Genomic DNA, 15,487 nt, shown 5'->3' on the forward strand with positions numbered 1-15,487 from the left:
TTGTTGAAAAAATGTTTAGAGGAAGCAGCTTTATATCTTTAATCAAGCTTTTTATAGCTTGTTGGTCTTGTTTTATCTTTAAATTGGTTTTCATCTGTTTGTAAGCAAAATTTTACAGTGTCATTCAACTCTCAAATGCAATTTGTTCAAATTCACCATTTTCAAGACGTGCTTGCTGTCAGTGAACATTTAGTGGCATCAAACTCCCATATAATAATTTTTATTCTTGTGGTAGTGATTAAGAAGATTCCAGAAGTATGTTCCCAATGAACACGCATTCATTATTATCTGTCCTGTGCATAGGTCATTAATGTCTCTTGTGGACAAAATTACTTTAAGTTCACAACTCCTTTTAGAACAGAATATCCAGAGTTCCAAGTATCCAAATGTAGTATTACAGTACATTCTAATTGGATGTGCAAACATTTATTACTTTTTGAGTATGATCATTGAGCCAGTAATGAATTCACCTAACCGTAGCCTTGTCAATCCCATACCTTGTCATTTTTTCAATAAGGATAGTATGTGACGCTTTATCAAATGCTTTGCTGAAGACGAGATATACTATATCTACTGCATTTCTCTGATTCGCCCAGTCATTGATTCCATCATAGAAGGAAGTTATATTAGTCTGGCATGACATGTTTGCTACAAGCCCATACTAGGCTCTGGTTAATTACTGTATTCTTATCCAAGTATTAACATGCTGTTTAATAATTTTTCCGAAGATCTTTCCTGGTATAGAAGTAAGAATCACTGTCCTGTAATTTCTGGGTCCATCTTATTTATTTTTTGATGATAGAGACAACATTTGCCCTTTTCCAGTCTTCTGGGACTTCCACTGTTCAACAGGATTTTTCAAAGATTCTGGCTAATTGTTCTGCAATTTCCTCTGCTATCTCTTTCAGTACCTTGTTTATATTAGCTAAGTGTTCCCTCACCATCTCTCTGTTTATTGTTATGAGTGGCGGAAGGCACTAAAAAAATAAATAATTAAAGTGCCTTCGCCACTCGGGGTCCACCGTGCGGCAGATGGCAAAACCGCTGCTAAGGGAGGCAGTGCACTACAGCGGTAGTGTGCACAGGGTTCTAAATCACCCAAGTGCAAAAGAGGCAGTCTCTGTTATGGGACACAGAGCTGCACAGAAAAATAATGACCTCACCAAAAAACGGGGATTAGGGCCTTGTCGGACCATTCCAACTCGGACGCCAGTGTCCGAAAATGGACGGCATACTGGCTAACCGAGAGTGACCCGTGAGTAAGGGCGAGTAGCTGCAGGGACGTATCATGCGTGACCCGAGGACCGAGAAAAACTTGCCTGATGGCAGTCAGCAAGTTAGCCGCGGACCGAATCTCAGGGTCACCACGCTCCCACAGAGGCGTAGCCCATTCCAGCGCCTTGCCCGACAGTGGGGAGATGACAAAAGCCACCTTAGCCCGCTCCATAGGGAATTGCGCAGCCAGCAGCTCTAGGTGTATCGAGCACTGACTGATAAAACCCCTACAGGAGGCGCCATCCCCAGCATATTTATCGGGCAACGGGAGGCGGGTAACTGTCGGCGCAAGGGCGGCCATGGACATACCTCCTACCGCGTCTGTAAGTGCCTGGACGGCAGCATCTGTAGCCTGCGCAGCTGCGAGAGACCTCTCAAGGGTAGCAAGATGAGCCTCGAGCTGACGCACAAGCTGTAACAGCTGCTGCTGATCCGCCATCTCTAGCCAGACCCTGGCGCTAGTATTATGTTATGAGTGGCGGAAGGCACTAAAAAAAATAAATAATTAAAGTGCCTTCGCCACTCGGGGTCCACCTTGCGGCAGATGGCAAAACCGCTGCTAAGGGAGGCAGTGCATTACAGCGGTAGTGTGCACAGGGTTCTAAATCACCCAAATGCAAAAGAGGCAGTCTCTGTTATGGGACACAGAGCTGCACAGAAAAATAATAAAGAAAAGGTAACGCTGAGCCTGTTAAACGCACAGGGTCACAGCGGCACACGTACGGTAGCCGAGCACAGGAGTAGTTAAAGTGGCACTGCAACCAAACGGACCTACCGTGAATGAGCGTGTGCACGGCGTCGCAACTGCGAACGCCACAGAAGTCTGCAAGCGCGATGCAGGACGCTTTGCTGCTGAGATGGCTGAAGCTTGAGCGCGCTGGCGCTAGCGCTGCTACTGGCTGACCCAATCACTCACACACTCGTAATGACCGAGGGAAGGGGTTTTATAATAAGTCATCCACCAGACCAAGCATCCATCAACAAACATACAGCAGCAAGTATCAGAAAATACTAGCGCATGGCATAACAGCCATGCGCACTTTTTATAGTGACCGGGACCTTCCGGAAATCTCCAGAGACCTGAGCTGAACCAATGGAATCAGGAGCAGGACCTGAGCACCTGACTCCTGAACCCCAATGGGAGCTCATTCCAGGAGCATGCTCACAAGCTGGCAGAAAGGACTCTGGAGATGAATGTGAGGATCTGGATCTCTGCATTAGTATGGCAGGACACAGATTCCTAACATTTATAGAGAGTGTGGATTCTTTTATTCCTTCTAAAGCACCACGAAAATCAATTGATGTTACAATTGCTTTCTTAGAGAACACAGATGCAAATTAGGAATTTAAAATTCAGCCTTCTCAACATAATTTTTGACCACTTCAACTTTTTCATCCTGTAAAAATCCTATAGCAACTTTGACTTTTCTTTTAATATACTCCCAAAATAGTTTTTAATTGATTTGGTCTCTCTTTCAAGCCTCACTTCATTTAACTACTGACTTTAGCTCTTCTAATGTGTGCCCTGCATACCCTGCAGACAGAATTATATTCTTCTTTAGATATGCCCTCCTATTTTCATTAATATACATTTCTTTTTTCCTTTTTAACAAGTGGTGAAGTTCTGTGTTCATCCATCCTCTTCTCCTTAATTGCTTCCAATTCTTCCTTTTTTCAGGATTGTTACTGCAGTGAGAATTTCATTTAGCAAAATCTCCCATCCTCATCATAGAATATAAAATCAAACATTTTTATAAAAGATCTAGATAAGGAAGCTGAAGGTACACTAATCAGGTTTACAGACAACGCAAAGCTAGGAGAGATATTTAACACTAGAGAAGACAGAGAAGCAATTCAGAAGGAAATAGATAACTTGAATAATGGGCAGCGACTAATAAAATGGAATTTAACAGGGAGAAATGCAAGATTCTACATCTGGGCAAGAAAAGCAAAAATTACATCTACAGAATTTCAGGAATTAAACTAAGCAACAGCATGTGTGAAAAAGATTTGCTATACAAATAGATCACAGACTGCACATTAGTCAACAGAGTGATACAGCAGCAAAGGGCAAACACAGTTCTAGTATCTATTAGGAGATGCATAGAGACTATATCATGTAAAGAATTTATTCCCCTCTACTCCTCCTTGGTCAGACCTCATCTGGATTACTGTGTCCAGTCCTGGGCACCACATTTTAAAAAAGACATTGAAAAACTGAAGTAAGCTCAGAGAAGAGCTTCCATGATGGTGAGTGTGCTGCAAACTATGTCTTACAAGGAATTGTAAAGGTGCTGGTAATGTTTAGCTTGCAAAAAAGAAGGCTAAGAGGAGACATAATAGCTGTCTGCAAATATCTGAAAGGATGTCACAGTATAGAGTGATCTCCTTAATCTAATTTGCACATGGAAACACAAGTAGCAATGTAATGAAAGTGAAAGGAGAACATACTAATTAGATATTAGGAAGAACTTTTGGAGAGTGAGAGTGATCAATGAGTGGAACTGGCTGCCAAAAGAGGTGGTGAGTTCTCCTTTAATGGAAGTCTTCATATAGATGTCTGTCGAGAATGGTTCAATGAATCCTGCTTTGAGCAAGGGGTTGGCCAAAATTTTCTCTGAACCCCTCTTTTTGAAAGTCTATACTCACCTTCCGTGCTGATGCTGTTCCTGCGGTGTCTGCACTCACACTCTGTGGGGCTGGGCTGTGGTGCGGTGTTGTGACATGTGACGCCGGTGCCAAATCAGTGCTGGCATCACTGTCTTTGCCTTCGTACAAACTTAGCATGAAGACGAAGCCAGGGCTGCAGCTAATTCCGTATTTCCTCTTCATGTTCAATTTGTCCAAAAGTGGGGACAGTGATGCCAGCGCTGATTGGGTGCAGAGCATCACATGTCATCCCACCGCATCACAGCCCTGGGAGCGCTATTGCTGACACCACTGGAACGGAGTTGGCATGGGAGGCGAGTATAGGTTTTATTATTTTATTAGGGCTGAACATTTAATTTAAGAAGGGGTTGTCATAGTAATGGGCAACACCTTTAAGTTATCCCCTATCTGTAGAACAGGAAACAGCTTACTGATTGCTTGGTGTCCAACAGCTGGCACCTCCTGTGACCCTGAGCTTTTGGCAATAAAACCAGGAAAGCAGACTCTGTGCTTGGCTATTTTTTGCAGTCCCATAGACATTGAAACAGTGGAGGTCATGAGCACCTTTGCTCCATTCAAAATGGGATTCTGTAGAGTCCAGTTTTCAGGATACAAAGCCTTGACCTAGCATTGCAGAGTGGGTCCGAACATTTGAACACCCAGTGATTAATGAGCACAGACAGGGAACAACTTAATATTTAAAAGTACAGTATATGTATTAATGCCCATGTCCTTCTTTGGACCTTTCTTGGATAAAATTTAAAGTTTGTTTTTCCTTTCATTCTGTGATGTCTTTTAATAGATTCCCAATAATTATGTTTCAGACCATAATTGCTTTATTGAAGGGTAAAAATCTGCAGTCATAGGTTTAATTATTGCCAAGCAGGCACCAATGTGAAACTTGGAATGACACTAATTGCAGTGGTTTTCTTAGGTAAATAGGTATATAAATTTTTCTAATAATGTATTCCCTGTAACGCAGTCGGGATCAGTATCCCAGGCAACAATGCTTATTTGCAATGTTGAAAATAAACTAAGAATAAAATGAGGTGATTTGCTGCCAATGGAGTAATAAAACATTTAAGATTAGATTACACAGTAACAGGGTCAGTTTATTTGTCTTGAACCGTTTGAGTGGATTAGTTAATTTCCATCTGTTAATTTCACACTGTATATGTTTCCTCTATTCCAGAACACTCCAGTGGGAACTCCAATTTATATTGTGAATGCTACAGATCCTGACGAGGGAACAGGTGGAAGCGTGTTATATTCCATTCAGCCTCCCTCCAGTGAATTTGCTATAGACAGGTCCCGGGGCATTGTGACTGTCATCAGTCCGCTGGACTATGAAACCACTGTGGCATACCAACTTCAGGTTAATGCAACGGTAAGTCATGAACGCTGTCTGGATGCTATTCTTTGATTTCATTGACTCTGCAGGAGTAGAGTCACCACTGAAACTAATTAAAGGAACATTTAATTAGCATAACAATTTTAGATTTGCATATGTAATATCCGATAAAGTGAAATATTAAGCAAATTAAAAGTGCAATGCGTCTAAAATAAGGAGGACATGGGACAGGTTTAAATTATCAGAAAAATATTAGTTTTTGGTCTAGGAAAAGACTAGGAAGTATTAGACCTAACAAAGGACATCACTAAAACTTAGAAGTAGTATATTTTTATTATGACATGTGCCACTTTAACTATAGTATCAATATTTCTTTAAAAGTTTGAAATTAGTTGATTGATGACCTCAAGCTCTATGTTTCCTCACCAGGTTGATAATAAATGGAAAATATTCATCTTGACAAGAAAGTTCTAACAGCTTATTTCTTTACTTGAAATTTAAAGTATATATTTACCTTTTCTTCTTCTATGTGACAAGGTCACTGGCACTGTGTATGGGGGAAGATATGTAGAGCATAGGCCAGGGAAGTTGCCTGGTAATGCGGATGCTCTCTAATGAATTCCTTGTTTAGTGTTTGAAGGTGCCAAAACTCCCAGTTTTGGGCAGAGGGGGGAATATGTGACAGGGTCACTGGCACAGTATAACAGGGGAGATATGTGTCACTGTGCATAGTGGCATCAGTGATGTGAAACCAGGATGTTTTCCTCCACCAAACTACGTGTTGAGAAGGTTAAATTAAAGTTACAAATATGGGCTGGCTTTATGTGTGCATCAATAGAGTGGGTGGGAGGCTGCCCACCATATCTCCACCTGCAGAGCTAACACCGGCATGTGTACTTCAGGTCATCATCACATGGTCTGGCTTAAATAGCTTGCCTTGAGAGTCAAAGTGTGTTGTGGTTTTGGAGAGAGCAATTATATGAATACACCTGGTGGTCTGAGCAGGCAAATCCCTCAGACAAGTGGACTTTATAGTATATCTTTTAGTATATCTAAAAGATAGTATATAGTATATAGTATATCTATATAGTATATCTTTTTGTTTTACCGTTATGTCAGAAAGGCTATGTAAAATTTTGCTGAACCCAGCTATGGTCTATGCTGTCCATAATAAACCAGAAGGTGGTTTACTACAAGAAACATTACTGTGTCTCCCTCATACGTGGTGTTTTGAATGCGGGCAGCGTTACAAGAGCATGCTTAAAAGCTGTGGACAACTGCATGTCCTGGGTAAAATCTGCCATCCAGCACAAGATGTCCGGCAGCAAGGAGGAGCTTGTGAAGCATCTCGTCCAGATACAACAGAAACACCAGCTTGCCAGTCAACAACATCAATTAGTGCAACAGGAGACAAAAAAGCTGTTAGCACAGTAGCTTCAACAGCAGCAGCAGCAGTAACAAGAGCAGGTGCTAACACTTCAAATGGAACTCCTTGCAGAAGCAGTTCATGGGAGGTCGGCGGTCTCCTCCCCATCACCAGGTGATGATTCCTACGCCTGGAAAATGATAAGATGAGCGATGCAGAAAATGACCCCATGGGGATTATGTGGAAACCTTTCTGATTGTTTTTGAGTGGATGGCTGAACGGAAGAAACATCCGCCAGACCAATGGGTGGAACGGTTGGCACCATATCTGTCGGGGAACTTCAAAAGGCGTATTATGACTTAGCCCTCAAGGATGCCAATTAATACACCAAATTCAAGACTAAAATCCTGGCACACCTGGACACTTGGGGGTAACAATCTCTGCGAATGCTCAGCTAGTCCATCGCTTGGCGCATGCTGGCAACAAACCCCCTCGCTCACCAATGTTTAATTTGTTGCTCCTAGTCCAAAATTGGCTGCAGCCAGAGACTTCCACTCCAGCCCAGATGTTTGAGTAGGTGGTGATGGACAGGTTCATCCATTCCCTTGCCAGGTCAATACAGACCTGGGTTGCTCAGTGCAACCCTCAGAATGTGGACAATCTGGTTGGCTTGGCTGAGAGCTGCCAGGATATTGATAAATCCCTCGGGAAACCAGACATCACTACTTCCCTGTACTGGGATACCCAAAGGGGAGTGGGCTCACCACGGGGGGTGGCTAGACCCACAAATGATGGGCATCCCACCCTGGCTGAGGGGTCCCTTAAAGCTCTTATGAAGTATGTGGTTTGTTGGCGATATCACAATCCTGGACATGTAGCTGACAGGTGTCATAATTCCCCTGAACCAATGGACTGCAGCCGAGACAGACACTGGTCCAATTTTGTATACAAAAATACTTGGCACTCAAAATCGGAGAAGCAATTTTTTCTTTATTGTGCATCCAGACACTGCTCCTATTTTGCCTATCTGGCCTGCAGTGTGGACTGTCAACCTGGCAAGGGGCCGCAGTCGTGTACTGTATACATCAATGGGGTAATGGATCTTGGACTTTTGGACTCTGGAAGTCTAGTGACCCTAATCAGTGCTACACTGCCCCACCAGATAATCCTTAGCAAGTTTATGGGCATCCGCTGCATACATAGAGACGCCAAAGACTACCCTGTAGCCAGAGTAACCATGTGATCAGACTGTTGTAATAAGTCCCATGAGGTTGGGGTAGTAAAAGATTTAATTCATCCTGTCATACTGGTGCGGGATTTTTCACTATTTCGGAACTTGTGGCAAAAGGAAGGCTGTACAGAGTGTCTCAGATAAAAGCAAGTCCCTCTGGAAGAGGTTCTGTTAAAAGTAAAAATGGAGGAGTTTACCCTATGTGTCCTCACTGGAGAGGAGGATGAGTAGTGCCTGATGAGTGCATCTTCCCTTAGTTAGAAGTACCTGAAGAGAAGTTTGGGACTGTTCAACTTAGAGATCTGACATTGAAGGAGGCATTTGATAATGGTATGTTACCGCATGTAATGGGGTTGCTCAAGAGCCAGGAGCTAACGCCAGATTCCCTCACTTTGCAGTTAGTGGCAATTTGTTGTATCAGGTTTCCAAACTGAGGGAAGGTGAGATAGTGGAGCAGCTGATAGTTCTGGGACCCTACCGGCGGAGGGTTGTAGACATGGCCCATTCGCATGTTTTGGGGGGACATTTGGGGGTGGAGAAAACTCAGGAGAGAGTAATGCAGAGGTTCTATTGGCCAGGATATTACCAAGAGATCCTAAATTATTGTAGGTCCTGCCCCACCTGTCAGATAACCACATCTACTTCTCACTTCTGAAGCTCCTTAGTTCCATTGCTGACGATAGAGGTCCCCTTTGAGATGATTGCCAAGGACCTAGTAGGTCCCCTAGTTACATCTGCATGCGACCATTAGTACAGCCTTGTGGTCATGTACTATGCGACCTGGTACCTGGAAGCGGTGCCACTGAGGAACTCTTTAGCTAAGAATATCACCCAGGAGCTTGTCCATATCTTTGCTAGGACTGGCTTGCCTAAGGAGATTTTGACACACCAGGGTATCCCCTTTATGAGCAAAGTGATGAGGGAGCTGTGTAGAGTCCTCCAGATTGCCCAGCTGAGAACCTCAGTTTACCATCTGCAGACTGATGGTCTGGTGTATTACTTCAATAAGACCTTGAAGTCCATTCTCAAGAGGGTCGCTGAGAAGGAGGGTTGAGACAGGGACTATCTACTTCCACTTCTGCTATTTTCCATCAGAGCAGTCCCACAAGCCTCCACTGGCTTCTTGCCATTCAAGCACCTGTATGGTCTACATCCACGAAAGTTCCTGGACATCGCCAAGGAAACCTGGGAACCTAAGGTCGCACAGCACCAGAGTATCAGTGAGCCTGTTGCCCAGATGCAGGAGGGGATGTCGAACGTGATGCCTATCATAAAGGAACACCTTCTCCAAGCATAGACAAGGGCATACAACCAATCAGTGAGGCTAAGGCAATTCCAGCCCAGGGACCGCATGCTCGTGCTTATTCCCATGGTGGAGAACAAGTTCCTGGCCAAATGTCAAGGCCCATACGAGGTCTTGTGAATTAAAAGGAACACCAGTCCAGTCGCAGGAAGCCGAACCAAGTGTAACATGTGAACTTGCTCACACTATGGCGAGACCAGGAATCACTGGAAGCTACTTGCCTGGGAGGCCCACCCCAAAGTCATGGTGGAGGAGGACACTATTGCTGAGATGCTAACTTCGGCCCAGTGGGGTCTGGCAGCGTGTGGCAGCCCTGTGTTAACCCTTTCTGGTATGTGCTGGAGTTATTATTGTCTATGAGGCCTTAAGGATTTTTTGGAGGTTCATTTATACATAGGATACTTTGGGTGGTAATCAGCTACGACTTTTCCCTTACTTTTTTGCTGACCACCCATTTGTTTAATATTTAACCCCTATCTTCCTGGGCTCTTGTGATAATTTTCAATCTATTCTCCCCACATATCCTGACTGCTATATTATATATACCATCTGACATACAGTGGGGCAAAAAAGTATTTAGTCAGTCAGCAATAGTGCAAGTTCCACCACTTAAAAAGATGAGAGGCGTCTGTAATTTACATCATAGGTAGACCTCAACTATGGGAGACAAACTGAGAAAAAAAAATCCAGAAAATCACATTGTCTGTTTTTTTTTTCATTTTATTTGCATATTATGGTGGAAAATAAGTATTTGGTCAGAAACAAAATTTCATCTCAATACTTTGTGATATATCCTTTGTTGGCAATGACAGAGGTCAAACGTTTTCTGTAAGTCTTCACAAGGTTGCCACACACTGTTGTTGGTATGTTGGCCCATTCCTCCATGCAGATCTCCTCTAGAGCAGTGATGTTTTTGGCTTTTCGCTTGGCAACACGGACGTTCAACTGCCTCCGAAGGTTTTCTATAGAGTTGAGATCTGGAGACTGGCTAGGCCACTCCAGGACCTTGAAATGCTTCTTACGAAGCCACTCCTTCGTTGCCCTGGCGGTGTGCTTTGGATCATTGTCATGTTGAAAGACCCAGCCACGTTTCATCTTCAATGCCCTTGCTGATGGAAGGAGGTTTGCACTCAAAATCTCACGATACATGGCCCCATTCATTCTTTCATGTACCCGGATCAGTCGTCCTGGCCCCTTTGCAGAGAAACAGCCCCAAAGCATGATGTTTCCACCACCATGCTTTACAGTAGGTATGGTGTTTGATGGATGCAACTCAGTATTCTTTTTCCTCCAAACACGACAAGTTGTGTTTCTACCAAACAGTTCCAGTTTGGTTTCATCAGACCATAGGACATTCTCCCAAAACTCCTCTGGATCATCCAAATGCTCTCTAGCAAACTTCAGACGGGCCCGGACATGTACAGGCTTAAGCAGTGGGACACGTCTGGCACTGCAGGATCTGAGTCCATGGTGGCGTAGTGTGTTACTTATGGTAGGCCTTGTTACATTGGTCCCAGCTCTCTGCAGTTCATTCACTAGGTCCCCCCCCGCGTGGTTCTGGGATTTTTGCTCACCGTTCTTGTGATCATTCTGACCCCACGGGGTGGGATTTTGCGTGGAGCACCAGATCGAGGGAGATTATCAGTGGTCTTGTATGTCTTCCATTTTCTAATTATTGCTCCCACAGATGATTTCTTCACTCCAAGCTGGTTGGCTATTGCAGATTCAGTCTTCCCAGCCTGGTGCAGGGCTACAATTTTGTTTCTGGTGTCCTTTGACAGCTCTTTGGTCTTCACCATAGTGGAGTTTGGAGTCAGACTGTTTGAGGGTGTGCACAGGTGTCTTTTTATACTGATAACAAGTTTAAACAGGTGCCATTACTACAGGTAATGAGTGGAGGAAAGAGGAGACTCTTAAAGAAGAAGTTACAGGTCTGTGAGAGCCAGAAATCTTGATTGCTTGTTTCTGACCAAATACTTATTTTCCACCATAATATGCAAATAAAATGAAAAAAAAAACAGACAATGTGATTTTCTGGATTTTTTTTTCTCAGTTTGTCTCCCATAGTTGAGGTCTACCTATGATGTAAATTACAGACGCCTCTCATCTTTTTAAGTGGTGGAACTTGCACTATTGCTGACTGACTAAATACTTTTTTGCCCCACTGTAGGTGCCCTGTGCTCTTACACGCTGTCGCTTTCTTCTGGTGTCACTTTTGTATGCACTTATTGCCAATTTTATCTGTGTCTCTAATAAAGATTTATATTTTAATATATTTGGACTTGGACGTTCTTGCACTGGTCTTCCTCTGTTGTATCAGAAGCAACAGTGTTGAGAACTGCTGCAGCAGAACTGGACCTGTTCTTGGAGTTTCCAGGCCGCACAAAGGACGTTAAGTACGACGTCTTAACAGAGCTGCATGTAAGGGTACCGTTACACTTAGCGATGCACCCGCGATCCCGACAACGATATGGATCACTGGTGCATCGCTAAGTGGTCGCTAGTGAGCTGCCACACAGGCAGATCTCATCAGCAACATCGCAGGGGTCGGGGATCGTTACTTACCTGTCAGACGAGGCGATCCTGACGTCCTCCCGCCCGCGTCCACGCATCGCTCGTCTCCACAGCAGGAAGCCCAGCAGGAAGCGCCCGACGAGAAATGATCCAGGACGTTCTCGCGCAATCAGCGATGAGCAGCGGGGGAGCCGGTCGGAGGTAAGTATCAGACATAGCGATATCGCTAGCAATATCGCTGCTACGTCACAAAATCTGTGACGTTACAGCGATATTGCTAGCGATATCGCTATGTGTAACGGGGCTTAAGAGTGAACCTCAAGCCATATAGAATCCTTGAAGCATGCCAGGAGATAATTTGAAAGGAATTCAAGAGAATGCTGGACCTCAGGGTGATAGAGGAGTCAAAAAGTGGATGGTCAAGTCCCATCATCCTCGTGCCGAAGCCGAACGGCGAGTGGTGGTTTTGTAACGACTACTGCAGGATCTATGAGGTATCCAGTTTTGATGTGCATCTTATGCCCTGAGTGGATGAACTCATTGAGTGACTGGGGCCCACAAGGTACATCACAACCCTAGACCTGAAGAATGGGGACAGGCAGATCTCCATGTCCCAAAGCACCAAGGAGAAGATGGCCTTCTCGATACCGGATCGGTGTTTCCAGTACACGAGAATGCCCCTCGGACTTCCGGGGACCCCAGCTACCTTCGAGAGGGCAATGAATCGAATCTTGGCCTCGCATAAGGAATATGCCGCAGCCTACCTTGATAACATTGCCGTCTTCAGCCTTGACTGGAGTAGTCATCTGCCAAAGGTGCAGGCAATCCTGGATGCTTTGAGAAAATCTGGATTCACCGTAAATCCAAAGAAGTGTGCAATAGGTAAAGAAGAGTCCAGGTACTTAAGCTACATTGTCGGGAGAGGCGAAATCAAGCCACAGTTAAATAAGATCGAGGCAATTCAGAAGTGGCCACAACCACTCTCCAAGAAGCAAGTGAGGGCATTTCTTGGAATTTTGGGGTATTACTGGTGCTTTATCCCAAATTTTGGCATAATTGCCGCACTGTTAACTGATCTCTTTATGGCTACAAAAGAATTTCTGCGGCTCTCAAGGTTCCTAAGAGCACAGTGGCCTCCATAATCCTTAAATGGAAGAAGTTTGGGATCACCAGAAGTCTTCCTAGACCTAGCCAACCAGCCAAACTGAGCAATCGTTGGAGAAGAGCTTTGGTGAGAGAGGTAAAGAAGAAATCCAAGATCACTGTGGCTGAGCGCCACAGATGCAGTAGGGAGATGGGAGAAAGTTCCACAAAGTAAACTATCACTGCAGCCCTTCACCAGTCAGACCTTTATGGCAGAGTGGCCCAACAAAAGCCTCTCCTCAGTGCAAGATATATGAATGCCCACATAGAGTTTGCTAAAAAAACATGAAGGACTCCCAGACTATGAGAATTAAGATTATCTGGTTTGATGAGATAAAGATAGAACTTTTGGTGATAATTCTAATTGGTATGTGTGGAGAAAACCAGACACTGCTCATCACCTGCACAATACAATCCCAACAGTGAAACATGGTGGTGTGTTATGATTAGGTCACCGAGGAGGATAGCCGGGGAATAAGCTAGGCAACCAGAAAACCAGAAAGGTTGGTAACTAAACAGATTGCAGACCCCTAAACTAACAACACAACTAGAATTAGCCGTGGGACGTACCTACTACGCCCTAGACGCCTCGTCACAGCCACAGAGTTAACTAAGCTTAAAGCAAGAAAGGTGAAGGCTAAACTGCCCCGCAGTAGAACCCCAAAGGAATAGATAGCCCCCAAATATATATTGCTGATGAGACAAGATGAGGCACAAACACAGGCAGAAAATACAGTAAGCAAATGATGGGGCCAAAACTGTCCAGATAGAACATGACAGGAAAGATACTGTCTGCAATCATGCAAAAAACCCTAAGAAAAATCCAAAAAATATACTGAGGCCACACGACCTCTCCCCCACTAGATCAGCATTCTGGTGTGAACTGGAAGCAAAGCAAAAGATACTGATATAACAGGGGACTAGCAATACTGAACAGACTGACATAAGCTGTAACATACGGAACGGGGTCCAGCACTGGTCCCAGCAGGGAAGAAATGATGAACCCACACAGCAAAGCAGAAAGCAGAGAAAGGCAAAAACTGGATCAAATGCAAAAAGATTCCAGCAAACAATTAACTTATCTGAACGATGCAGGACCAAGCAGGGGGCAAGCGAACTTTAAAATGCACAGGAAGAAAACCAAATCACCAGCAGCAACTGAGGGAAGCTTGCTGACTTAAATCTTGACAGTCTGTAACCCCTGACCTTCAATCATCCTCTTCAGGTGATTGACTTCTGTCAACCCGACCAGCTCCATTACCCACAGCAACCACCAGAGGGAGCCCAAACTCAGAAGTCAGGTCACAAGTGTTCACAACAGTGGTGGCAGTATCATGCTATGGGGTGTTTTTCAGCTGCAGGGACAGGACGATTGGATGTAATTGAAGGAAACATGAATGCGGCCAAGTACAGGCATATCCTGGATGAAAACCTCTTTCATAGTGCTCTGGACCTCAGACTTGGCCAAATGTTCACCTTCCAACAAGACAATGACCCTAACCACACAGCTAAAATAACAAAGGACTGGCTTCAGGACAACTCTGTGAGCCCTGACCTAAACCCAATTGAGCATCTCTAGAGAGACCTGAAATTGGCTGTCTACTAACGTTCACCATACAACCTGATGGAACTGGAGAAGATCTGCAAGGAAGAATGGCAGAGAATCCCCAAATCCAGGTGTGAAAAATGTGTTGCATCATTCCCAAGAAGACTCATGGCTGTACTAGCTCAAAAGGGTGCTTCTACTCAATACTATGTAAAGGGTCTGAATACTTATGACCATGTGATATTTCAGTTTTTGTTTTTTAATAAATTTGCAGAAATTTCTACATTTCTGGGGTTTTTTTTAGTCAAGATGGGGTGCAGAGTGTGCATTAATGAGAAAAAAATGAACTTTTTTGAATTTACGAAATGGCTGCAATGAAACAAAGAGTGAAAAATTTAAAGGGGTCTGAGTACTTTCCGTACCTACTGTATATTTAAAGTTATTGTGTGAACATGGCTATGTGGTTGGCACAATGTAATGGGTTGTCCGAAAAATGGGCAAACTGATGATTCTACTTTACTAGAAGCACAATTTTATATTGATATTCACATTTTGTTTTGTAGGAGGACATGGGTGCTTTAGCTGATATATGGTATCTATTCCTTCATGATTTAGGATTCTTAATAAGATTTAGCTTTTTTTGCATGGTCAGGCAGTAAACAGACATTTCTTTTTCATCCTAATCTCTAGGAAAGAAAAATTTCTTAAAGAAAACCACTTGCTAAATAAATTGAGCTATACACCTTGTAAAAATTCATGAGCTCACCTAATTCTGACAATCTTTTTCCATTTTGTACTGGATAACATTTGTTGTTTTTGGAATTCAGCATGTGAAATCTCTGCTTATAGTGCAACTAGGCGTTTCATCAGAGTCTTCTCTGGGGGCATGCACATTCAATCCACCCTCCTAGACCCTGCTAATCAGAGCTCAGCAGCTGATCTAGTAGTCAGTCAGTCGCAGAGGCTGCTGAGCTGTGATTTAGCAGTTTCTGGGAGGGAGGGATAACAGCACAAGATCCAGAGAAGACATTGAAGAAACTCGCAGTTGAAGAAAGAAAAACTCTGAAGAAACATGCAGTTGGTCTACAAGCAGAGATGACACATACTGT

The 15,487-nt window shown here is 43.9% G+C and overlaps 1 protein-coding gene across 2 annotated transcripts in view; it reads left to right on the forward strand.

Moving 5' to 3' along the window:
• CDH23 (cadherin related 23) overlaps positions 1-15,487 on the forward strand; it is a 1,761,581-nt gene that overhangs the window by 682,172 nt on the left and 1,063,922 nt on the right. For both annotated transcript variants that reach the window (XM_073574902.1, XM_073574903.1), the window contains exon 7: positions 5,117-5,311. In XM_073574902.1, coding sequence (XP_073431003.1) covers positions 5,117-5,311 — 195 coding nt within the window. The remainder of the gene's footprint in view (positions 1-5,116; positions 5,312-15,487) is intronic.

This window comes from Dendrobates tinctorius, unplaced genomic scaffold (genome assembly GCF_039654945.1).
Source record: "Dendrobates tinctorius isolate UK_male_01 unplaced genomic scaffold, ASM3965494v1 ptg000040l, whole genome shotgun sequence".
Taxonomy (NCBI): domain Eukaryota; kingdom Metazoa; phylum Chordata; class Amphibia; order Anura; family Dendrobatidae; genus Dendrobates; species Dendrobates tinctorius.